Source organism: Phaenicophaeus curvirostris, chromosome 10, assembly GCF_032191515.1.
Source record: "Phaenicophaeus curvirostris isolate KB17595 chromosome 10, BPBGC_Pcur_1.0, whole genome shotgun sequence".
Taxonomy (NCBI): Eukaryota; Metazoa; Chordata; class Aves; order Cuculiformes; family Cuculidae; genus Phaenicophaeus; species Phaenicophaeus curvirostris.
In genome coordinates, this window is record NC_091401.1 from 2,504,708 (window position 1) to 2,530,624 (window position 25,917).

The 25,917-nt window shown below is 41.6% G+C and overlaps 1 protein-coding gene across 3 annotated transcripts in view; it reads left to right on the forward strand.

Moving 5' to 3' along the window:
* Nucleotides 1–470: 470 nt before the first annotated feature.
* Nucleotides 471–25,917, forward strand: part of UGGT1 (UDP-glucose glycoprotein glucosyltransferase 1) — a 40,548-nt gene continuing 15,101 nt past the window's right edge. Inside the window, exons 1-25 of one of the 3 annotated variants that reach the window (XM_069864968.1) lie at nt 471–567; nt 3,601–3,739; nt 5,519–5,601; nt 6,213–6,343; nt 7,177–7,289; nt 8,441–8,615; nt 9,890–9,986; nt 10,856–10,934; nt 11,118–11,218; nt 11,846–11,945; nt 13,014–13,074; nt 14,488–14,579; nt 15,215–15,365; nt 15,637–15,756; nt 16,342–16,427; nt 16,882–17,017; nt 18,331–18,462; nt 19,551–19,715; nt 19,946–20,066; nt 20,847–20,945; nt 22,242–22,265; nt 22,788–22,882; nt 23,853–24,059; nt 24,686–24,817; nt 25,711–25,841. In XM_069864968.1, the coding sequence (XP_069721069.1) occupies nt 471–567; nt 3,601–3,739; nt 5,519–5,601; nt 6,213–6,343; nt 7,177–7,289; nt 8,441–8,615; nt 9,890–9,986; nt 10,856–10,934; nt 11,118–11,218; nt 11,846–11,945; nt 13,014–13,074; nt 14,488–14,579; nt 15,215–15,365; nt 15,637–15,756; nt 16,342–16,427; nt 16,882–17,017; nt 18,331–18,462; nt 19,551–19,715; nt 19,946–20,066; nt 20,847–20,945; nt 22,242–22,265; nt 22,788–22,882; nt 23,853–24,059; nt 24,686–24,817; nt 25,711–25,841 (2,867 nt within the window). Of the gene's footprint in view, nt 568–2,945; nt 3,068–3,600; nt 3,740–5,518; nt 5,602–6,212; nt 6,344–7,176; nt 7,290–8,440; nt 8,616–9,889; nt 9,987–10,855; nt 10,935–11,117; nt 11,219–11,845; nt 11,946–13,013; nt 13,075–14,487; nt 14,580–15,214; nt 15,366–15,636; nt 15,757–16,341; nt 16,428–16,881; nt 17,018–18,330; nt 18,463–19,550; nt 19,716–19,945; nt 20,067–20,846; nt 20,946–22,241; nt 22,266–22,787; nt 22,883–23,852; nt 24,060–24,685; nt 24,818–25,710; nt 25,842–25,917 lie in introns of those variants that run through there. The other 2 variants (XM_069864970.1, XM_069864969.1) reach the window with 2 other exon arrangements.

Consider the following 25,917-nt stretch of genomic DNA (forward strand, 5'->3'; position numbering starts at 1 on the left):
ACGCCCCCAGCGCCCCCTCCTGACAGGGGCCACGCCCCCCCGCCTCCCGCCTTCCCCGTGGGTGCAGCCCCCGCCCCCGTCGCTCTAACGTTAAGTCCGTGAAGAGCCACCGTGAGGTCCGGGTGGGCGGGGAGCAGCTCAGCGCTCGTTACTGCGGGGCTTCCCCGCGGGAGGCGCCCCTACTGCGCGCTGACGGAGAGGAAGTGGGTCAATAAAGAGGTTCCCTGCCCTAAGCTGACGCTCCGTGCTTGCAGGGAGCTGCTCGCGCGTTACAACCGGGGTCGGCGCCGCGTCCCGGGCTCGGCCCTCAGCGCCGGCTGACAGCGGCCCCCGCAAGATGGCGGCCGGACGGGGGCGCTCTGGCCGGCGGTGCCGTGTCTCTATGGTGGCTGGGGTAGGCGTTCTGGGGCGGTGGCACCGTTTCTCTATGATTACCGGGGGGGCGCTCTGGCCTGCGTCGCTGTGACTCTATGGCGGTGCCGCCGCTCTCACCCCGAAGCGGAAGCGCCGTGCCCGGAAGCGGCGGGGGCGGCGGGAGGCGGAAGGGAGCGTGGCAGCCGGCGGCAGGTGCGGTTACCACGGCGACCCGCGGCGGGGCTGGGACCGGGGCGGGGGGGAGCGGCAGGAGGCCGGGAGCCCATCTCCTCCTCTCATCCCGTGGGCAGCGCGGTTCCCGGCCCCCGGGGCCGAGCGGGCGGGGAGGGGTCGGTCCCGTCTGCCGGGCCGGGGGGCAGGTCTCTGGGAGACGAGGGGTTTTAAAGAGATCTGAGGAGAAATGTTGTGGTTCCGAGGGGTTTCGTTGTGTTTGCTGGCAGGGAGCGGAGCTGGGTCTCCTCAGTGCGTTCACACCCATCCCTGTGCCCCTTCCCTTCGCGATGCTGCTTTTTCTTCTGGTTCACGGCTGCTCTTCTTCAGGGACCGTAGGTCTCTCTCATCTGCAGGTTCTCAGCTCCCTGGACCGGTGTTGGGTGGTGGATATGCCCTTCTTTTTCCCATTTCCCGTGGAAAAAGGCTTTTGTAGCTTTTCCGAGAACGGGAAAGCGTGTGTGGGAGAATAGCATCAGGCTTTGAATCACAGGAGTGTGGTGCAGCGTGTTCGTGTACAAATTGTGTCGTGTGTGTGATTTGCAGTAACTAAAAAGGCCCATTTCTGAGGGAACTTTGGCTTTTGTTGCCCTTGCTGGAAACCAAGGTTTCTTTCTGCAACTATTGACCAAGCTTCCTTCCCTGCCTGTGGCAATTGGTGGCCGTAACTGTGCTACGTCATGCGGTGCCAGCTGCCCTCTTCCCATACATAAAATATGTGTCCTGTGCAGCCCTGCAAGCTGCTCTTGTTATGTCAGAGTTACTGGCTGTGTTTGGAAATGCAGGACACTGAGATACAGCAATGGCTGAGGGATCATAAAGTCATAGAATGGCCTGGGTTAGAAGGGACTGTGAAGCTCATCTAGTCCAATCCCTTGCAGTGAGCAGGGACGTAGAATCAGAATCACCAGGTTGGAATAGACCCACTGGATCATTGAGTCCAAACATTCCTATCAAACACTAAACCATGCCCCCAGCGCCTCGTCCACCTGTCCCTTAAACTCCTCCAGGGAAGGTGACTCAACCCCCTCCCTCGCAGCCTGTTCCAGTGCCCAGTGACCCTTTCCATGAAAATTTTTTTCCTAATGTTCAGCCTAAACCTCCCCTGGCGGAGCTTGAGTTGACATTTTCAACTCCATCAGGTTGCTCACAGCCCCATCCAGCCTGACCTTGAATGTTTCCAGGGATGGGGCAACCTGGGCCAGTGTTTCACCACCCTCAACATAAAAAGTTTCTTCCTAATATCTAGTCCAAACCTTTTCTCTTTTAGTTTAAAACCATCACCACTTGTCCTGTTGCTACAAGCCCTGCTAAAAAGTTTTTTCCTATCTTTATTATCAGCCACCTTAAAGTACTAAAAGGCGGCAATAAGGTCTCCTTGGAGTCTTCTCTAAGCTGAACAACCCAAACTCTCATCTTCTCATCATAGGGGAGGTGTTTCAGGCCTTTGATCATTTTTGTGGCCTCCTCTGGGCCTGTTCCAACAGCTCCATCTCCTTCTTATGTTGAGGATTCCAGGACTGGACACAATACTCCAGTTGGGGTCTCACAAGAGAGGAACGGAGGGGCAGAATCGCCTCCCTCTCCTTGCTGGCCGCGCTGCTTTGGATGCAGCCCAGGACATGGTTGTTTTCTGGGCTGCGAGCACACATTGCTGGCTCATATTGAGCTTGTCATCAACCAGCCCCCCAAGTCCTTCTCCGCAGGGCTGCTCTCAATCACATCATCCTCCAGCGTGTATCGATGCGGAGGGTTTCCCTGGCTCAGGTGCAGGACCTTTCACTTGGTCTTGTTGAATGGCTGGGGAGCTTTTGCTGGAGCAGTGTGCAACTTTAATGGGAGTGGGATGAGGTTATTCTGCCTTTCTCTATTTATATACAGATAGAGCTACAGCTGCAGATATAGAACACAGATTACAGAGACTTTTTTATGTTGTGATCATCATGTTATATCCTGACAGGTTGTTGGTTGTGAAGTACCTGGAATTAGAGTGGGCTGTTTTTCCAGTTGGGGGGATGAATGGAAAAAGGATTACCCAGAAAAAAAATACAGATAAAGAAGAGAGAGCATTCCTGGGTGCATGTTATACTCTAGTCGGGGGGAAAAGCTTGAATTTTTAGAGGCTCTTTTGGAAAGCCGACAGGAGGATCCAGTGTTTCCATAATCTGAAGAGCTGTGGGCAAGGAAATTCCACTCAGCTGTGTTATGGTGAATAGGTCTGAGAATGCGTAGACACAAAACTACACAGGAAGAACAGTAAAGAAATAGCTTCCCACCGCCCCTGGCTCATCTCTCGCTGTAAGTTCTATCACTTGAATCTTTCATCGTTATTTCATTTATTTTTCAGCTTCTGAAGTTGGTGGTCTGTGGTGCATCTGGGAAATGCTCAAGTCCTCATTGCCTGGAGAAAGAGCCTGTCGTACCCAGCAGAACCTAACGGGCTGACAAAGGAGCCGTAGCCTCGCCTGGCCCTGCTGACAGGGTCAGTACAGCAGTGGATGTGGCTGCTCAAAGACCAAATATGATGCTACCTCCCATAAGATGAATGGTGGGCTGGTTTTCCACCTAATTTGGAATATACAATATTTAAGGCCAGGCTGGATGGGCCCTGATCCAGCGGGAGGTGCCCCTGCCTGTGGCAGGAGGATTGGAACTGGATAAGCTTTAAGGTCTCTTCCAACCCAAAACGTTCTAGGGTTCTGTCTGCTGCTTGTAGTACCTCTTCTTAAAGGAAGGAATGTGTGATGTGGGTGTCCCAGAACAAGCAAATGTATTTGAAAGCATGAACATAGAGGAAGCTGGAATTAGTTTAGGTTTAACTGCAGCTCGGGAGTCAGATCTTAATCTTCATCTCTTCATGGTTTCACAGTATTTTTATCTTGTAAGCCCAGGTGAGACCGGTTGTCTCACTGATGTACTGAATCTTAAAGTATGCCTTAATATATTTGTGTACGAGAGGCTTTGTATTTATTAGAAGAGACAATGCAGAACTACCCTTTTCTTCATCTTTTTTAGGCCTCTTCTATAAAATGGGAATACTTATTGCAGTTCTTGGAATCTGGTTTGGCTCTTCACTTGTAAAAGGAGATTCTAAGGCTGTGACAACATCTCTAACTACAAAGTGGTCTTCAACTCCTTTATTGCTTGAAACAAGGTAAGGGCGTTGCGATTTTTTTGTTGTTGTTGACGGAATATGCTTAGAAGATAATGTGTCCTCTTTTTCATTTGTGGCGCTCTGGTCGTTGCTAATTCATTGGCAGCAATAGCTCTTGGTTGAACTTGATCATTGCTGTGCTTGGGGCGATGGTATAAATATTGTACAGGAGATAGGAGTAGTTTTTTGCATGGTAAGAGCTTTCACTGTGCATTAGACCAGACGTTTACAACCGTGAATTCCATAGCAAGTGTTTTTTGCCTTAGGAAGGTTTACTCACAGCACTGGAGAGGGAGGTTTAGCATGGTTTTGTGAGAGCCCGTAGCAGGTTTTGGCTTCGGTGATGGCAGCAAGTTTTAATGCACATCTGTTGCTTGCATATCTTTAGCTCAGGTAAGCTCAAGTTTAACTTTGTTTGTGTGAGTGATGCATTGATTATCTGAAGCCAACTGCTTTATTAAGAGTTGTGCAAGTCAGACTGTGGAGATTTCCTCTCTGGTATTAGGGATTTCTTTTTTTTTTTTTGTTAAAAATAGGCATTATTTCAAAAGAAAAAAGAAAGCAGAGTGCTGTCTTTTCATTGCCAGTCTACTTAGCACTTTAGAAGTCCCTGTCATTTCATTTTGCAGTATTCTAATTTGGAGATGTTTGTGAAGTAGGACTTAGAGGTTTTTGTGTGTTTAGTGTTGTGTCCTTTAAGGATGTTGCCACGTATGGAATTCTGCCTGTGTTATCACATGGAAACAGATGGGCACAGATGGGTTTCATTCAAGCAGGTGTGGATTTTGGGGATGGGATGAGTGTGTCCTAGGGGACATCGCTTTCCTGTACCCTTCTCTGCAGAAGCTGAAGTTTGAAGACTGAAAAATCCTGCAGAAGTGAAGTGAAAAACTCAGGTGTTAGTTCCAGGATTTAAATATCCTGCCAGGGCAGGACTGTAGCTGGGGAGAAGCCTGCCCTAGGAGACAGTGAAATAGTAAGCAAATGGTTAAAATGATGTGCCAGACACTCGATATATGAGCTGACTGCTCTACTCAAAGGTGGGGTTGCTCATCCATGGTGAGCTGTGGAATGGGACAGCGCTGCAGTGTCCAGCCATCCCTGCTGTTCCATTTCCTTAGCCCAGCACTGCAGCTTGGCACCAGTTCCAAGAAATACTTATCAGCTCAGGCTGCACTGGCTGCAAGGAACACCTGAGCTGTCATGGCTACTGGTAGGCTCCACGTCTTGTGCCACAGCAGCCTTCAGTGTACCAAGCACGTTAGGAGTTCACACGCAATAAAGTATTTGTTGTATAGCAGAATTTAGGGAATTATTTTATTGTCTAACATTGTACATCTACCTAATCATCTGCTTAACAAATGGTGAATTACAGCGTGGAGATTTGAAGCTGTGACTTCTCCTTTTGCTCATCAAAAGCAAACAAACCTCACCAAAGCTAGTGGCTCCAACAAACTGTTGTTGCAGCAAAGTAAACAAAAACGTGTGTTTCTCCTAAAAGATGACTAGCCAAGAAATGCAGCAGGGCGGAGAGCTATCTGTCAGCAGTCTTGGAGATTGATAGGTGCTTACAAGCTTCTTTCATGTGTTTGTTCTGGCCTGCAGCTGTTGTTTGTTTGGTTTTTAGCCTTCCTGGTCTGCTTTTCCTAGTAACATATGTTTTTCTGATAGAACTAAGCATACAGTAGGAACTAACTTTCTGTAAAGCTCTACAAAGTATTAGAATTGTGACTTGGGAGAAAATTCACAGATCTGGCTTAATCTTATCTTCTTTTTCAGTGAATTTTTATGGGAAGAAGGTCAAGAAAAATTCTGGAATTTTGTCGAAGCCAGTCAAAACATTAAGACATCTGAACATGATGGTAAGTTGGGCTTGATGATCTTAAAGGTCTTTTCCAACCTAAGTGATTCTATGATTCTAGATTTTTCATCCTCTTTTTCTTGATAGTGACTGACAGTCAACACGGTTGAAAAATAACCCAAACTATTTTGTCTTCCATTGTGTTAGTGTTGTAAGAATCAGATGAGGACTGATCTCAGTTGTGTTTTCACTGTGAAGTGCTTGAGGCTTGTGGATATCTGATGAAAGCTGGAGTTGGATGAGTCTGTGACATGTTTTACTCACCAGCTTCTGCTTCAACATGAAGTATAAAATATTATGAATGTTTTTTTCTTGTATTTTGATCTCTCAATGGAAACTAAATGAGAGCATTTAACTGCTTTCCTGTTCCGCAAGCCAATATTTGCATCCTTGGGAATGTACATAAGTGGACTTTTCGTGGGTCTCTATTGAAGTTCACTCTTGTCCATCTGTGGAATGGGCTGTAATGAGAACTGAGGAGGAAGGGTCACGTACAAATTTACAGCTAATGTTCACAAGCTTCTGTTACTGTAAATCACAGCTGAGATGAAAAGCCCCTCTTCGTTGAGTATATGGTGTGGAAAGATAACTGCTTGTGCTTTGACTTTGCAGGTAGTGATTATTCTTCTTATCATGAAATGCTGAAAGTAGCCTGCCAAACTCTCTCCCCTCTGCAGCAGAATCTGTTGAAGTTTTCCCTGTCTTTACGTTCTTACTCTGCAACAGTTCAAGCTTTTCAACAGGTTGGTACAGCACAGGGGAACTCCTCAGATGGTTTGTAGAGCCCAGGAATGAGCAGCTTGTGTAGGGAGACATTTGAGAATATCAGAAACCTTGAACTCATTAAGTGCTCCATGCATCTGAGCTGAAGAGCCTATCTATATTCTCATTTCAGTGGGTGCTGAATTAGACTCCCATCTGTCTTGAGCAGAATAAGGAGCGAGGATTTCAAAATGTCTGCATATCGCTGATGCCTGCTGCACTGATACATCGGTAGTGGGTTTGGAGGAAAATCCCTGTGGCTCTGTTAGTATTTGCGATGCTGCTGCTCTTCCTGTTATTCAGCTGTACTTACTGAAGACAGTAATCCATGGATATATAGCTCCAGTGATTAGAACCCATAAAGGGAAGTTCTTTGTGCTTTCTGCTTTCTCAGACTCAGGATATCATATAGCTTATCTAAGTAATACTAGGAGACGTCTTCCTATTTTATCTGGAATCACTTTATCATTTGATGTTTAACACATATGTTAACTTCTTAGAGAGGTTTCTGAAGTGTAATACAAAAAAACTCCAGCAAGCAGCCCTACAATTGCAAGCCTCGCTTTTAATACCAGGAACTAATATGACAGCTAATAGAAATAGAGTGGAAAGCTGTTTATGGCAATTTAAGACCGAACTCTCAATTTCGCAGGTTTTACCGTGCATTTAAATTATGTAATAAACAAGACAGAAATACTGGTTTAGAAGGCAGTGAATTGAAGAAGAGCAGTTGCGACAGAGCTGTGCTGTTGTCATTTTCACTTCTTCTGAGGGGAAACATTCAACCTACTTTATTACAAATACTTTAATGCAGATAGCAGCAGATGAACCTCCACCAAAGGGCTGTACCCTGTTTTTTGCGGTGCACGGGGAGAAGACGTGTGAATTTGACTCTCTGGGGAACCTTTTAGAGGGAGCATCGGAAAGGTATTGACTTCATTTCCTGTCATTGCTTTGGCTTTTAAAATTTCCCCTAGCTTAAATGTACTGCTGGAAGCAGATGGTAATAAACCAGTAGCTTCTACTTTCTTTGATATTGATTTTTACTGGCTGTTGCTCGCGTGGAGTGGTGGCCTCTTATTTCTCATTAAGCCAGATTGGAATGATTATTTTCTTATCCCCTGTGTTGTGATATTCTGAGAGTGCTTTGAAAGTGCATGGGAAGATACAGCTTGTCGAAGGGCAGCTGGAATTCTCAGGAATACATCAAGTCTTCAGTGTGCAGGGAGAATAGAAAGAGTCGGGCTGCGTATTAAAATGATGGTTGATGTAGCAGAGGTGGCATCGCAAATGCCTCGAACCATGTGTAATATATTTTCCCTATATAATTTTCTTGGTGTGAACAAAGAGAGCTATTACCGCACAATGTATTTCAAATTCAGATTTCTTTACAAGAATAGAATTTGAATGTAACTTCTAGTAATGAAAAGAAACTATGAAATATAATAGGTGTTTAGAAAAGAAAACCACCTTACATTTCAGTTTGTTGTCATAGTATTATTGCTAATTTTTGGGTTTTGTAAGCATAAAGGTTTGCTTGGTTTTTTTTTTGTTAACATGTGGACATCTGGCATCTATAGCCCAGGTGCTATTCTCACTCACTGGGAATATTTTAAATATTTCACCTTTATTTTAAACAGAATTTAAGAACAGAAGTTGAAAACAGTCATCTCCTTTACTTTCTGCTTTGTATACTAAGGGAAGCATGGGGTCCCCTTGAATTTGAGGTCCTGCAACATGTGCTCTGTTACCTTTTTTTTTTTTTATATAGAATTTGAATTTCCATCAGGGAAAGAAAAGTTAATTGACAATTTCAGAGTTCATTGTTACCAGAAAGATCCCAGTAAATTCAAACCAGCACCTAGCTACTTGTTTCATTTTCACATGTCCATTTTAACAAAGTTTTCTTGACATGCCTCAGGTGCTGTGATCCCTGATGATATGTGGGAATAGCTTGATATAAGTATTCAATGGAGACAGGGCAGTGATTAAACATGAGAAAAAGCATTTCTGCCTCTTGTCTTCAGTGCAGAAATGCTGTGAATCATGGTGTGACAGTCTGCAATATTTACTCTTAGGCCAAGGCCGTTTTTGTTCAAAGGGGACCACAAATACCCCGTGTCAAACCCTGAAAGTCCTGTTGTCATACTCTACGCTGAGATTGGCTTAGAGGAGTTCTACAGACACCACAAGAGGCTTGTTTTGAAGGCTGAAGCAGGAGAAATCACTTATGTCCTCAGGCACTACATTGCTGTAAGTACATTTGTGCACTGTAATGAGGTTATTGGATGTGGAACAAGTAACTGGCCTGGGTTTTAAAATAGAATTGGCCTAAGTTTGTTCCCTTTAAGGGGACTATTTGCGTAATGTGTTGCTGCTTGATATTTATTTGGAATACTCAAAGCTTTTTTTTTCCTTGTGTGTAGCTGAGGAATATGGTATATTTTGTTTTCTCCTGATTATTTTCAAAGGTTAATTTTATTTTACAAATGCAGCGTCAAACTTCAGATTAATTACAGATTTTAATAGAAAAAAACGTTGCTCTACCTGTAATAGCGAGATCCTTTCACTGTTATGTCACTTATTTTCCTGATATGAAAAACGAGGATTAACCTTAAGGTACTGCTTTCAAACAAAAGGCATTGTTTCTACAGCAATTGTATTACAGAACCACTTACCAATCCTAGTGCAATTTGTCCTGGTTTCTGTCCCCATCCCCTAAATTGCCCATAACCACTGGATTGGTGTTTAATGCTACATTTTGAAAGCTTGGAGAAATTTGAGTTATTTGGCTTTTTTTTCCTGAATATTGCTTAATGTTGCTATAAGCTGCAGCCCAGCCACTAGTAGGCAGACTCGAATGCAAAAAAAATGTTTCACTTCTTAGAACATTCACACTTATATGAAGTCTTATATTGCACACACAGCTTTCCTAATTAAAAGTAAGTTGTTTTTCAGTGGTGAGAGGAGTACTGGCACTCAAAATTAAGTGTATTACACAGTAGATCTTAGTACAGTTGTGTGACTCCTGTACACTTCAAAATACTTTTAACCAGTGATCATGTTTGTTTCCCATTGAAGTCAGAACTAATGAAGTGTATCCCTCTTGTCATCGATTTATTTTTTCAGTAGTTCTGTTATAACTCTTCAGTGAATGTTTCATTTTTGAGCTTCACAGTTGAAGTTCCACTCCCTCCTTTGTCTGATTTGATGACGTGAGTCTGTCCTGCTCTACTTGGCTTACATGCTGAATCCTGAAAACGTTGCTTCATGTTTCTCTCTGCTTTCTGGGTTTTAGTGTTTTTCTGTTTCTATGATATCTTTGCTTGCTGAACTTCAAAAAGCACTGTTGAAATACAACAGGAAATATAATTATTACTGTGCGTTGCTGCAGAATCGCTTGTTGTGTTTGTTTCTCACGCTTTGCCAGTTTTGTCTGAAGTGTCTTCGCGTTGAGAAATGGCAGCTTTTGGTTTGTACATCACAACAAAAAGTGGCAATACTGTGCCGTTTACTTTTCCTTCCAGAATCCCAGTCAAGAAAAAGTCTACCTCTCTGGCTATGGTGTGGAACTGGCTATTAAAAGTACAGAATATAAGGCCAAGGATGATACACAGGTGAAAGGTGAATCATTATTTTAACTACTTCAATGTGAATGTTTTAATTTTGCAAAGATAATTTTACATATCTTTTAATATCAATGACTACCTGTCTGAATTATAGATATTCTTCTTCCTTCTGATCTGAAATCACCAAAACATCTTCTCTTCCTCTCTCTTTTGGGATTCCTCAGCAATACTTTCAAATAGGTCAGCCATCCTCACAGCAGAATGTCTCCTGTTCGTGTTCTTTGGGAAATCAGAACTTGGAATTCTGAATGGATTTTGCTTTTACTGCTTTCTTTAGAGCAGTAATCTCTGCTTTGCAAGCTCCTATCGACCCACCAATCCTACTTTGTTAGGTTAATTTGCGTGTGTGTATGCTTTTTATTTACATGTGCACACACATAAACCCCCAGAATTTCCTGCTTTTATTTTGGACTTGGATAAAAACAATTCTTTTAATTTGAGAACTGTTGTGAAAAACTCCAGATGAGGTCTCACAAGAGAGAAACAGAGGGGCGGAATCCCCTCCCTTGCTCTGCTGGCCACGCTGCTTTTGATGCAGCCCAGGACACACACTGCCAGCTCATATTGATCTTCTCATCAATCAGCAGCCCCAAGTCCTTCTCTGCAGGGCTGCTCTCAAATGGAATCTTCTGCTAATCTTAAGCTTTTCCTTCTCAGTAGTTCAACTTTATTTTATTTCAGCTGATAGTGTTTTCCTTTGCAAAGGTAACATCTCTTGTATACAGATTTAAAAGTAAACCTGAGACTTGCCCACCCCTTCCTCTTTTTGGTTATTGCAGTATAGTTTTGTTAAACTAACCAAAACGAGTGTGTGAGCTGTTTGTGAACAGTGTGGTAATCGTGTTCTTCTCTGTGTGTTTATAGGCACAGATGTGAACGCTACAGTAATAGATGAAAATGACCCAATTGATGAAGTGCAGGGATTTTTGTTTGGAAAACTAAGGTAAAACTCAGTTCTGTGTTGTTGGTCTTTGTCACATCAAAAATGCTGATGTTTTACCTCATTATTATGTTTTAAATGTCCAAGTTGTCCATCTGTTAGCAGCGCACCTTTTTGTGTGTTTGATTCTTTGAAGACTTGCTTATAGGAAACCACAGAAGTTGTTTTACCCTCACATCCTTCTAGGCAGTTGTATCCTGACTTGACGGAAGAATTGAAGGAGCTTAGAAAACACCTTGTGGAAAGTACCAATGAAATGGCCCCTCTGAAAGTGTGGCAGTTGCAAGGTAATTGCTATGAAGACTTCCAGTGTTGTGCTGCAAAACCTTATCTTTCCAGGCTTTATGCAAACGAGGTTGTGTGTGGCTGTGTAGTGGAGGGAGTTTATACGTGCCTGTAGTGGGGAATACTGGCTTTTCTGAAGCAGCTTTGTCGAGTCCTGTTGAAATAGCTCTGAGAAAGATTGTTTCACAGGGCTTCTGAAGTGAAACTGATTACTTGTACGATCTGCCGAATGCAGAAAATCAAAGGAACTGTAAAGTTTCTTTCCATGATCACATTCTTGGTGCAGAAAGCTGAGGTTTCTCAAGACCAAAAGAAAACTGTGGTTGTAAAGCATCTGCATGCAACTATGATCCGTTTCCCTGGCAATCCTCTGCAGAGGCCTGTGGAAAGACTCCTTATCCGCTGAAAACGAGAATAAATCTAATGCTGAACATGTATTGTAGCCACAGAGAATCCAACCTATAGCCAACAGGTGGCTGTAGGTTTTGTATAGGTATTGTATTTCACATAGAAGTTTAATTTTCATGGGTAACAAATAAGTTAAAAAAGTTGAAAGCTGACATTAAAGATAATCTTGCGTTGGCTTGTTTTGAGTTTAGAGATCTTGACTACTGTTTTTTCACTTCTAGATTTAAGTTTTCAAACTGCGGCTCGTATTTTGACTGCTCCCCCTGTGGATGCCTTGATGGTCATGAAAGATCTCAGTCAGAACTTCCCTACGAAGGCCAGGTAACTTCAATTATGAGTTGTAGAAGGTTTTCCTGCTGTCTTGTTTTCTGAGCAGAACCTGAGACAGGCGGCATTGGTTAGCATCTGAGCTTTCATTTAGCTGGAAGCAAACAGTGGGGAATGTTTACACAGGGAGTGTTACAAAGAGGATCTTGCAGTGTTTTTCTTGGACGGCAGTTGATGTGGACTGGTGGAAAATTTGACAGAATTACCCATGCTGTTTAGTTGTGAAATGCTTCTGAACCTTTTGGATTAAGTCCTGAAGAAATTATTGGATAGGTTTTCTATCTGGTGAGTTTAAATTTCATCTATTTACTGGATCCCGCTGTTCTTCTGGGATCCACTTGGCAAACAGACCTGTTGGTCTCATTTCAGAGACTGATGTGCAATTCTACTATTTTTCGTACTTTGTCAGTGACTGCCTTGTGCATATTCAAGTTAATTTCAAGAAATTCAGCCATAATCTGGCCTGTTCAACCAGTCTAGAAATGTATTTAATTTCGTAAATGCCATGACCTGGGTTGTGAAGATGATATTACAGGAGCACTTCCTTTTTGAGCGGGTAGAGATATACCTCAGAGTAAAAAGAACCTGAATTCTGATCTTATGTTCCACCAACTGATGTTATGATTATGCTATTTATAGCTTCTTAAGGCAGGCACTGTATGCTCATTGTGTGGTCAGTCAGATTTGTGAGCTAGTTCCAATGTAAAGAAAGGAATGGGAACCCAAAAGGAGGAGCAAAATCCCCCTGTATTCTATTGCCAGCCTCCACCTCTGCCTTTCTGGCAGCTGCTCACTTTTATAACAGTTAATGTGAAATTAGACGCTGGGACTTGGCATGTGGTAACATTTTATGTTCTGTTGAATCATGTAGTATAAGAAAAAATAGTGCATCCTGCTGTTTAATGGTACCACAAAGTGCAAGTGCTTCTGATGGCAGTTCTTTATACTTGGAGACTAAAGTTATTTATTTGTAAGGTACAAAAAGTCGGATAAGTTGATATCTAATCTGTCCATTAGATAAACAGAAAGATGATTCACAGCATGATGGCTTTATTTCTGCAGAGCCATAACAAAAACAGTTGTTTCTTCGGAACTCAGAGCAGAAATTGAAGAGAACCAAAAGGTAATGCTTCAATCGTTTTGAATGTAAATGCAAATTTTGGAAGTAATGATTCTATTAAAAAGTTTACATCTTGCTCACAAATAATGACCCGGTATTTTTACACACAACTTCTGTCTTAGGATGCATCTGAGATGTAAAGAAGTGATGGATTTTCAAATGTGGATAAGGAATGTAATTTAGCTTGTTTGCTCAAATATGAAAGTATTGGTCAGAATTTCTTTGAGCGAGATCACGCTTTGGGGAATGATGACACAGGGTGGTAAACACAGGGTGGCGCAGATTCATTTTCTCCTAGGCTGCTAGATCTAACCCTGCCCTTTAAAGCTATTCTTTGCATGACTCTGTGTGGATATTATCTGGTAGTGAAGTTCATGGCTATTGGTAGGTTATAGTGTACTATGTACCTATCCACTAAAAGACGTATTTAAACACTATATGCAGTCAGCTCTTCTGTGGGAGCTTTTTTTATTTAATAAAATACATAAATTATTCCTGGTTAGATGCTGCTTTGCTTTCCTGTTCTTGATATTTCACATGCTAGTCCTCTGTTAGCTTTGCTCACGTTCTTCATGATATTAGCGTTTTTTAATATCCATATACTGTGTGTTTCCTTCAGTGTTCATCATGCCTCTTAATAGAATTTGGTAACTGGTACTGCAGGACAAAAATGACATTGCTGTCTTCCAGTTCCTTCCAGAAGTTTTTAAACAGAATTTTTCATGCTGGAGTTAGGAAATTTGCATCAGGAGGGCTGTGAGTTATTCAGCTCTCCTGATTCAGCCAGTCCCCTGTAATGGTGCCTCGGTCTGGGGACAAGTATCCATTCCAACTGCTTAGAGGCACTCGGAAGAAACTGCGTAACACTGATAAGATGTTTTCCTTTGGTCTGCTGACTCGTTTTGGAGAGATCAGACTACAGTGGCAGCTCATCTACTTGTCAGTGATGACTCATCCACCACTTAACCAGTACCTTAACTAGTGAGTGCCTTGCAATATCCAGCAGTTTGAGCCTGTTCTGCCCCAAAATGCATGTTAAGGAGCTTTGATGGGTAACTGGATGCTATTTCTCTGTCTACTTTGTGGGCTGTCAGCTGAAAAAAAAAAAAGTAAATTACTTCTCTCAAGCCTTTCTAATTATTTAACCTGATTCATGATATATATGAATATCCTTTTTAGTCTCTTGCGGGACTTCCCAACGTGCTACCGAATCATGCAGAAACAAACAGAAATCCTGTTTGTGTGTCTGCACTACGTAGCTTCTGTTGTTTTTTTCCCCTGGTACAGATGTGAGCAGGAGGTCAGCTGCAGGGGGAAGTCATGTAATGCAATAAGGGAGACACCAAATCTACAATTCTGACACAGTAACTGTTTTCCGTCAGGGCATTTTAGTAATGGTCACCTTCTTGCTTTCAGTATTTCAAAGGAACATTAGGATTACAACCAGGAGACTCTGCCCTGTTCATCAACGGACTACTTATTGATTTAGACACTCAGGACATATTCAGGTACGAATGTGTTCTTTTTCAGAATAATTGTATCCTCCTGTTGAGGAACGTGCATCCTGCTTGTGCCTAGGTAGTAAAGTAATTCAGACAGTTCTGAACCTTCTTCAAAAAGTCTGTATCTAGACTAGATTTAACTGTTAAGTACTAGAAAAAGCAAATTGTGGTTCCTTCTCTTACATTAGCGCATTTCTAAAAAAAAAGCTGATGTGAAAACTGGAATACCCTTGAATATTGGAATGGGAATTCACCTTTGTACTGTTCTTCTGATCGATGCTGTGACTAGCAAGATTTTGGTCTCTAAGACTGTCCACATCCAGAGTTTATTCTGAAGGTAGTAGACTGATTCTCGAAGGATAAATCACTGTAAATTTTGATCTGAAATCCTCTCTGTACCTTTGTCAAGGTTTGTTTCAGTAATGTGGAATTGAAATGTCATGCTTTGGTTATCTTGATGTAATGCAGTTTTGCCCAGAACTATAATTTAATTAGGTTTAAGTTATCTCAAGTTTCTTAAGACAGAAGTCGATGGTAAATAAGAAGTAATGCGCAGACATAGACTTGTTTATAACTTTCATCTCTTAACGCTGAAGTTATTTGCTGTGTCTCTAAGTCAGCATCTTTTCTTCTCCTTCCAGCTTGATTGATGTGCTGCGCAATGAAGCCCGTGTTATGGAAGGGCTGCACAGCTTAGGGATCGAGGGTCTTTCCCTGCACAATGTTCTGAAGTTGAACATCCAGCTGTCGGATTCCGACTATGCTGTGGACATCAGAAGCCCTGCAATTTCAGTGTGTATTCTTTTATGTAAGAAATGCCTCAAATGCCATTGGGGAGTGCATTCTTAAGCTCCCAGGGGAACTTTTGTTCTTATCTCGCAATCGGCTCCGAAACTGCTGAGAATTAAAAAAGAAAAGTAATGTTATAATGGGCGCTTTTTAAAAAGCTTAACTTTTTATTCATATGGTTCTCAATACAGTGTCTGATTTTAAAATACTTTACAATCTCAGACTTGACAAGCAGACCTATCAGTCACTTAAATGCCTTTATTTTTTTTCTTAGTGGATCAACAATCTTGAAGTTGACAGTCGATATAATTCCTGGCCTTCCAGTGTGCAAGAACTGCTGCGTCCCACGTTTCCAGGCGTGATTAGACAAATCAGAAAGAACTTCCATAATTTTGTAAGTAGTAACCTGCCTAGCAAGGAAATGTGTGTTTTGGTTTTTTAGTGCCAGGGACATTAGCTTTTGCAACTTGCCTACGTATATGCTGTATTCCCTGTCACTGAAATATCTTGAGACAGGATGCTTTTCTAAAAGGTTTTGTTGTTCTCATACTAGTATATGTTATGGCTGAGATTCAGAGATTACTGAGCGTGATTCTCTAGTATCTATTAGGTGCCAAAAAGTGTTTCACCAGTGGCAAAAACTATCGTATGATGAGTAAGAATTTGGTGCGTTTCAGCTTTGGGATAGTAACTGAAGTTGGTTAATGAAATTATAGAATGATATAATCACCAGGTTGGAAAAAAACTCTGAGATCATAGAGTAAGGAGTCTGGTCTCTTCTGGTTAAAGGAGTGGTTCAGACAGGGTATTTTAGATAACAAACTTCAGCTGGTAATTACTGAGCCTCATTTCCCTGGTAATGTATGCAATAGGACTAGTGATAATTCTGCACTGAGATGTGAATGAAGCTATCTGATCAAAAAGCTGTATCTTGACTTCTTAAGAGAACAGAAACTTTTCACTTTCAATTTATATGCAGGTGCTGATAGTAGATCCCACTCATGAGACCACAGCAGAATTACTGAATGTGGCAGAGATGTTCTTCAGTAACCACATCCCACTGAGGTAACTGCTATGTTGTAAAAGGATTTTTTTTACATTAGTTTTATTTTGTGGCGTTAGCAATTGTAAAATTCTCGTTTCTAGGACTCTCTAGAAGTGTCTGGTGTCTTGTACTGGTGGTTGGGAAAGGCAGTTACTAAATGCTGCTTGTTATGCTAAATGCTTTGAATATAAATTTTGCTGATAAGAAAAGAAAGTTCAGTTTCTTTCACAGTCCAAAAGAAACTGAAAATCAAGTACTTTGGATGAAAAAAAGAGATGAAAAGCAAGATTCTGATGGACTGATGGTTAGAGATCATACATCCAGTGTTTGATTCCTGGCCACTCTGCTCAAACTCTTACCAGTCTTCCAGAAAAAGCTTTTGTCTAAGGTGGTGATCGTAGCTGACAGGTGTACAAAGAGCTGATTATTCATTAGTATAATAGATTCACAATACGGAAATTTGCTTGATTGCAGGATAGGACTAGTCTTTGTGGTTAATGACTCGGAGGATGTTGATGGGCTTCAGGACCCTGGAGTTGCCCTCCTTAGGGCATACAATTATGCGGCACAAGAAGTGGACAATAATTATGCTTTCCAGACTGTCATGTCTGTAAGTATTCATTTCAAAGGGAAAGAACTGTTTTAATATTTTCCATGTATGTAAGGCTATATTCATGTGCTAATACTTAGATAATGGAAGAAGTTTTTCTTTGTCTGTGTTAGTACTCAGGGGATCGAACGAATGCTGGTACCACACAATACATGATTCTTTGTAAAGTGCTTCTGACCCAACTTGGGCGAGTGAGACTAGGTTTATATCAGACACTTGACTCTTCCGCATGTTTTTTCTGATCCTGCCTCTTTGCTCATTCTGGCAACAAGTTCCAAACTGATGGATAGCAGGTTGAGGGAGGTGACTGTCCCCTTCTAATCTGCTATTGTGAGACCCCACCTAGAGTACTGTCTAGACCTGGAATCCCCAACGTAAGGATATGGAACTGCTGGAATGGGTCCAGAGGAGGCCACAAAGTTAATCTGAGGGCTGGAGCCTCTTTGCCATGAGGACAGACCAAGAGAGAGTCGGGGTCGTTAAGCCTAGAGAAGAGGAGGCTCCAGGGAGACCTTAAAGCAACCTCCCAGTGCTGAAGAGGCTGCAGGAAAGCTGGAGAGGGACTTTATAGGGGATTTGAGCAGCCTGACCCAATAGTAGATTTCCCTGCCCATGGCTGGGGTGTTGGAACTGGACAAGCTTTGAGGTGCCTTCTAACCCAAACCATTCCACAGTTGTATACTTTCATTGTTAATTTGCTCTGAACAGTTCCTCCTGCATACTTTGCCACATAAAAGGTTGTTATAGGTACTAGCAAATGCATTTTCACTTGTGGTCTGACATTGTTGTACACGTTGACAAGCTGGAGCCTGCAGTAACATTACACTGCTGGTGACTTGAAGGCAATGACTCATAGTCTCATTTTTTATACATATATTTCTAAGCTAAAGCAAGACTTTGTGTCTTCAAGAGGGAAACGGTTACCTCCTTTACATATGAGGGCTGTTGTGTTGTTTAAAAGCATGTCTTGAGTTCTGAAGGGAAGGTCTTCGGATATGCTCTACTTGAGCACTTTTTCCCCGAAGCACAGCTCTTCCCCCTGCAAATATCTTTTCTAATTAAAGAGTGAAGTTATTATTGAAAGAAGTACATGATATTTACCTCCTTCCAATCTCACTGGAGCAACTGAGGTAAAGCAAAATACTTATAGGAGCTACAAGTGTTTACTAATAAATAAGAAAAAATGTTTTGCAGTCTGGCTGTTAATGCCTTATTATATTTACTAGAATACAGGTGAGGGGTCAACTTACCTTTGGTAAGGAAAGGAGCTTTTCAGTTGCAGTTGTAAACTCTTACTTGTGTCCTCTGGACAGATATATAACAAAGTGAAAACGGGAGATCAACTCAAAGTGGAGCATGTCCTCAGTGTTCTTGAGAAACAGTATCCATATGTCGAAATCAACAGCATTCTGGGAATTGATTCTGCCTACGATCAAAACAGAAAGGTAAGAATTCATGAAATGGAGCTTTTTTTTTTTTTTTTAATTGCTTCAACACCATTTTGAAAATATAATGATGTACAATTTCTTTGTCTATTTCTCTTACTAACCAGGTAACTATTTTGTTATCACATTGGGTGACTTTTAGTAGTACTTTAAGTATTTATGGTCAGCACAAAGCTTTATATGATATATGTATTTTATGTGTATACATATATTTAAAAAATTCTCCGTGTGTAGTAGCAGAACAAAGATAACTTTCATGTTACTCAAAGCCGTGCTTTCATTCTGGTCTGGTGACTTCAGTAGAGTTTAAAATTACTTGAAAAAAACTCAAGAGGATGAAATGGTTCCTAAGAAAAGCAAGGGGCCTCATTTCTGGAAGGGATTGGTGTGGGTTTTCTTTATCGCGATTTACTGTGTGAGGTAAAGTAATGATGATGGAGTCAAAATGCCCTCCCTGTAGCAAAGAACTCAACAATCTTCCTCAAGTAATTCCTTGAAGCTATTTTTAGAATTGATGCTTTTCTGTATGGAGAAAACTGGGAGAGCAATAATGATTATATGTGAGATGAAGCAGAATTTATTTGGAGCTCTACAGGGTTTTGTTGAATATTCTAAAAGAAAGAGTGAAAATTCTGTCTGCCCCAGCTTTGTAACTCTAATGATACTGCCGACACATGTAAATGTAGGGAATGCAGTCAGGGTTGGGATAGGCTTGTATGCACATGTAATGGCTATAAATTGGAGAGGGGTAGATTTAGACTAGATGTAAGGAGGAAATCCCTCACAGTGAGGGTGCTGAGGCCCTGGAACAGCGTCTTCCCCATCCTGGAGGTGTTCAAGGTCAGATTGGATGAGGCTTTGAGCAACCTGATCCAGTGGGAGGTGTCCATGGCAGGGGGGTTGGAACTGGATGATATTTAAGATGCCATCCAACTCAAACCGCTCTATGAATGTTCTCTGTATCATATAAACGTGGAAGGACATCTTAGTGTATGTAGAGTAGACTTGTGTGGGTATTGCATGGAAATGTTCTGAACCCTTGTGGTAATGGGCTGACGTGGTAAAGTTACTTCTTTCCCTGTATTTAGGCAGCGAGAGGTTACTATGAGCAGACGGGTGTAGGTCCTCTCCCTGTGGTGCTCTTCAACGGGATGCCTTTTCAAAGAGATCAGCTGGATCCTGATGACTTAGAAACTGTAACGATGCACAAAATGCTGGAAACTACAAGCATCTTCCAGCGAGCTGTGTACCTGGTAGGTGTCGAGTTCAGCTGTGTTTTAACAGCGTTTGGAAAAACCAACTCAAAAGTCCATGAGTATGTAATACACAAGACAACTTAACTTGGATCATTTCTTGGTTTGGGTGGTTGTGCGTGTGTTGCATTTTTGTTGTGTTGTTGGGTTTTTTGGGTTTTTGCTTTGTTTTTTAAGTTCTCTAAGGCAAACCTACCTGTGAAATAACACATATTGCTTCTTTCCACAAGGGTGAATTATCCAATGACCAAGATGTGGTCGAGTATATTATGAACCAGCCTAACGTTGTTCCAAGAATTAACTCAAGAATCTTAATGTCTGACAGAGAGTACCTGGATCTGACAGGAATGAGTAAGGAATAACTTTAATTGCATCAAACCTGAAGTACCTGAGTCAGAGACTTTGAAGAATTTGCTGTCCAGATGGAGGCAAAGTATTAACAGCCCCCCAAATGATGTTCCAGTTCTGGTGCTGGGGGAGATGTGATGGGCAGTAGCAATGTTAATATGTGGATTTTTCAAACAGGGATTTATTTTGATTTTATGCAAACCTTGAGGGGTCTGTGAATTGTGAAGCTGAGAAATTAGCAATACTAGCAAAAGCCAAGAATGTACAATGTGCAAAGTGACAGCTCGTTTTTTACTTCTAACCTTCTTTTGAGCTGAGATTGACAGTCAACTGTGAAATTACTTAAGATTCAGCAGAGACTTTCATGGCTAAATGTGCTAAAACCCAATGCAGTGACTCTAGTATAATGACAGCATTGCAGAAACACTTGTACAACTACCTCCTTTGAGTTGCTTGAAAAATAGTAACACAGTGGAATTTTAAGTGTATATTATTTACATAAATTAACATCAACTGAGATGTGAATGAATTCTTTCAACTGAATTCTGCGTATCAAATATGCAGTGTAGTTTTGAATGTAACTTAAAAGACAAGAATGTAACTTTTGAGGCAACAAAAATGTAATCGTTGGCTTATATATTAGCAGTGGAAATGAGACATAAAAAGGAGTATCATGAGGAACAAAATGGGATGTGTTTATAATGTTCTGGTAATAGCAGTGATTTTTCTTTAATTGTGCATGGAAGAGTTGCTTTGGCATCTCATTCTTTTTCTCTTCCTCAGATAACTTTTATGTGGACGACTTTGCTCGATTTACCACGTTGGATTCCAAAGATAAGACAGCTGCTGTTGCAAACAGCATGACCTACTTAACGAAGAAAGGTATTGTCTGCAGTAGTTTATGAACCCAGATCTAATCTTACTTGTGTTTCCAAGCTTATACACAGTACTCGGCACACACGTGGAACCTTGTTCAGGCCTATGGGGGATGAAAGATTTTTTTTTTTTAAGGCATGACATCTATGTGGAAGAAGAATGCTCTGCTCTTTAAACCCAGCCTTCAATGAATAATGAAGTCCCACCTAACCTGTTTTTGCTGGGTTGAAAATGACCACCAGAAATGCAGCAGCGTAAACTTTGATCCTGCAGTGACACTGACTGGACAAATACAAAAGAGATTCTGGAATAGCTCTCTGTCTCATCGCTCGCAATTACTAACAGTTATATGGATTCAGAAGTAGATTGTTATTGCCCATTAATAAGACAACAACCTGCTGGATTTATTGCTCGAGTGCTTTGTCAGTGACAGTATTGCTTTATTCCAGTTACACATTAAGTCTCTTGTTAGTGTTCAGACTCAGCCATACTTCTCAGTGTAAGAAATGCACGCACAGACATCATACAGAGCTTAATCAGGCCTCTCCTGTATCCATTTCAGTTGGGTGTCATAAATCAGCTGCTGTCATTTGAACCGATTCCTCTTGTTCCTGCCTGTCGTCTTTGCTGGACTCTCACAAGTTTCCCCAGTACAATCTCCAGCCACTGGCACCTGCATGCCTTGCCTCAAACGTTCCAGTTGTGTCTTCTGTATCATACTTGCCCTTGGTTCATGTTCAGTCACTTAGATATGAAGAAGCTTCTTGTTTTCCCTTTGCAGACTATTAATTAAACCTGCCCCTCTGCACATTTGTTTGAAGGAGCGTGCATTGACTTGGAATCCCAGTTTTGCATCACTGCCTCTTCTGTCACTTAAGATGTTTAATAACTGGGATCTGATTACAGTAATGCTGTAGCACGCTTATTTTCTAAAATGATAAGAAAGTTATATGTGGTGCTGAATAGCCCTATCATGCTAGCTTTAAAAGAGGCATGATAACAGAAAAGGTTAATGTCGACGTCGTAATGGCATGGCAGTTTTGCAAACCATCTTTAGAATGATGCTGATATGGTCTGAAACTGGTAATATGTAGTATAATTAGTGCTGTAGCATGAAAATAAAGCATCAATCTATTTGAGGGGAAGAAAAAGTCAAAGCTTATTCTAATCAAATTAGCACAAACTTGGACTTGAACGTTAGTAATTCACTTATGCCTAATGCTGCAGCTTCTTGATACACATTGGGATACTATAAAATTATTAATGTCTCTTTCCTCCCTTTCCTTTCTGCTTTTTGACCAGGAATGTCTTCCAAGGAGATCTATGGTAACTCTTGCTTTAGCATGTCCTGTGTTGTTGGTGGGGGAATTTTCTGGCTCCTTTATAACACTGGCTTTAGAACCAGCAGGCAATGAAGAAACCTGTTTAAATGCATGTTTGCTTCAGCACTTTTTCTCTATGCAAAACTGATTTTGTGAACTAACCGCTTCAATATGAAGAAGCGGTATGTCTGTACTGTAGTTGGAATCTGCAAGTTATTTATAAGTTCCTTTATAATTTCTAAATTAAAAAATAGCAAAGAAAAAAAGGTCTCAAACAGTGACGCATGCTGTCCCATGTGGGTTTTCTGAATGAGATAAATGAAACCTAATATAATAATACCAATGCTATTATTCTTGTCTTGCTAGACTTCATAGCTTTGCTTCATCCATATCTTCCCTATGTAATTTTACTTTATTTTAAACTTTTGCATGTGCATCGTATTTATCCTCCAAATGAGGAAAAACTGTATCTTTCCTTCCCTTAACCCTCAAATTTCTCCCACTCTTTTTTTTTTTTGAATTGCAGATGATTCCTTTGTTAGACCAGTTACTTTTTGGATTGTTGGTGATTTTGACAAACCTTCAGGGAGGCAGTTGTTGTACGATGCGATCAAACATCAGGTAGGCAATGTTTTCATTTGAATGGGTTAGCAGTGCTAACACAGCAGTACGTACAGGCTTGAAAAATGTAAATTGTGCTTCTTCCTGTTGTATGACCTGGGGAGACTGGTTCTTCCTGCAGGGTCTCTAATTTCCAGCCTCATTGTATTCATAGGGACTGGAACACAACTGACCTCCTTGTCCTCGGGCAGAATCCCCTCTTGGTACTGTGCTAATACAATGCAGAAAAGGTTCTCTTTAAGCCCTTGGTTCTAAATTGAAGATGCCTGTGCTTTGGTTTGGAGATGAATCATAGAATGGTTTGGGTTTGGAGGGAACTCAAAGCCCATCCAGTCCCAACCCCCAGGGACACCTCCCACTGGCTCAGGCTGCCTAAGGCCCATCCAACCTGGCCCTGAACCCCTCCAGGGATGGGGCAGCCACAGCTTCCCTGGGCAACCTGAGCCACCCTGACCCTCATGATGAAGAAATTCCTCCTTATGTCTAGTCTCAATCTTCCCCTCTCCAGTTTATACCCATTCCCCCTCGTCCTATCACTCCAAGCCTTTGTGAACAGTCCCTCCCCAGCTTTCTTGTAGCCCCTTCAGGTACTGGAAGGTTGCTGAACCTGAGCTTTGCTTTCTGCTCTGTCTCTGATTCAGATAACTGAATCATAAAATTATGTTGCTTACACCTAGAGGACTGTTTTGTGAGACCTCTGAGGTGGTCGTGGTCCCATATCTCATACATAGCATGGTATTATCTAGACGATACCTGTCACAGTGGTGCCTATGTGTAAGCTAAACAGTTGATGTTAAATTAGTTTATACACCCTTTTAACCTTGTGCTGTGGTTTACCTAATTTGGAATCTCATTTTCTAGTTAAGGAATACAAAACTTTTACTATCAAGTTTGTTGTAATTGACTACTCCTTGTTTTAAAACACACCTGAAAACCAAAACTTTCCTAATGCATGTTTTGTTAAACACAGAAATCCAGCAATAATGTTCGCATAAGCATGATTAATAACCCCAGTGAAGATCCAAACAGCCAGAACACACTTGTCGCTAGAGCCATTTGGGCGGCTCTACAGACACAAACGTCCAATAATGCCAAGAACTTCATCACCAAGATGGCAAAAGAAGAAAATGCAAAGGCACTGGAGGCAGGAGCTGACATCTTAGAATTTGCTGTTGGGGTAAGCTTGTTTGCTGGCGTTTACGAAGGTACTTGGCTTGTTCTAATGATTTTTTTTTGTGTGTGGTATGTTCTTGTGCAGAAGGTCCAGTACCAGTGGAGAGTAATAATAGTGGTTCTGGGGGTGATGGTTTTTTTTCCCTGAAATGTAAACTTACCTAAATATAATAGTCCTTCTGGAAATAAAGTAAATCTTCATACACCTCAAAGCTGCATAACTTTGAAAAGTCAAAAGGAATGTGGTTTCAGGGTCTGCTTAAGTGAGTCTGTTGTTTATTGGGGCATTAAGAGAGAGTAGTAATCTAAAAAAAAAGGAAAAAAATTACATTTACGTTTCTCAAAGTAAGCTTAAAAAAGTTAAGCAAGAATCACTGAAGAACAGAAGAACAGAACAACTGGTGCAAGTAGCAACAGTTATTAGGGCAGGATCCTTCACGTCTTAAGTTGGGTTAACGTTTGAAGGTGACCGACAACAGCTAGGTCTAAGACCACAAAGACAAGGGGCCTGTGGATAAATTTCAGCAAGATATAAAGATGTTCTTAAACGGAAACAAAGAAATGCATTGGAGAAGTGTGTGGGGGGTGTACTTTTCCCATTTCAACGTGGAGTATTCTTTTGTTTTTCAGGGGATGGATACCAGTATTTTCAAAGAAGCCTTTGAATCTCCCAGGGTGGATTTTATCCTGTCCCATGCTATATACTGCAGAGACGTCCTGAAGCTGAAGAAGGGGCAGAGGGCTGTCATCAGCAATGGAAGGGTGAGATCAATCAGCAGGCATTAAAAGAGAGATTCTTCATGTGGGACGGAAGGAAGCAGACCTTGAGCAGCAGAGTCTGGTCCCCAGACTTCTTCTGGGTGTCAGCAGTCTGTAGGACTGCTTCAAGTTTGATTTGTTCAGACTTACAATGACCTTTTCTTTTGTGTGCAGTTACTTGTTGGCATTTTGTACAAATTCAGGTCTCTCTGCTTTCCTGTTGTCAGTGAATTGAGTCCAGGGGTGGAAAGGGGTGACAAACTTGAAAGTCTGTGTTGCTTTGGTTCACTGAGCAATATGCTGCTGCATCTGGCCCTGCCCAAGGTGCCTTGGCCTCTTCCAGCAGCTCTTTTTACTGTCACCACTTGGATCAGGCGAGTGATGTTACAGCATTTTCTGCCATCTGCTTGCTACTTAAGGAAAAAAACAACAAGTTCCAGTGGTTTCTGCATACTTTAGTGGGTTAAAAATTCCAAGTTGTGAGCTATGGCATTCTGTTTCTCTCATCAGCAAACCAGCAAGAATTATCTAGGTAGCTTTTAGGCTTCTGAAGGCTAGAGGAGTGAGATTTGCTGGAATTTTGCTGGACTAATGGAATTGCCCTGGTATTCCGTTGCCCTTTCAAGAGGTAGTATTGCATGTATAATTTATTATGCCCAACTTCTGCAAACCAAGCGCTCGGTGACAATTTTAAGCATGCATTTTATGCCTATGTCTGTGACTCTTGGCTTTAAGTAACTAGACTTACCTGTTCAGCTCTGCTGCCGTTGACATGAATGTTGGCCTAAACAGTTGATACCCACCAAGACTGGGCTGGAGTATTTATTTAACACAACTTTGAATTCTGTTTCAGTGTAAACTTTACCTAATAATGCTGATTCTGCTTCCTTTTGTAGATTATTGGCCCATTAGAGGATGGCGAGATGTTCAATCAGGATGATTTTCATCTCCTTGAGAATATCATACTAAAGACATCAGGACAGAAAATCAAGTCTCAGATTCAGCAGCTGGGATTTGAAGAAGATCTGTAAGTAAACATGTAGAGGCTTACAAAAAAGTGGTGATACTCTGATAATGTGGCTTTCTACGTCCTGGAGAAAGCT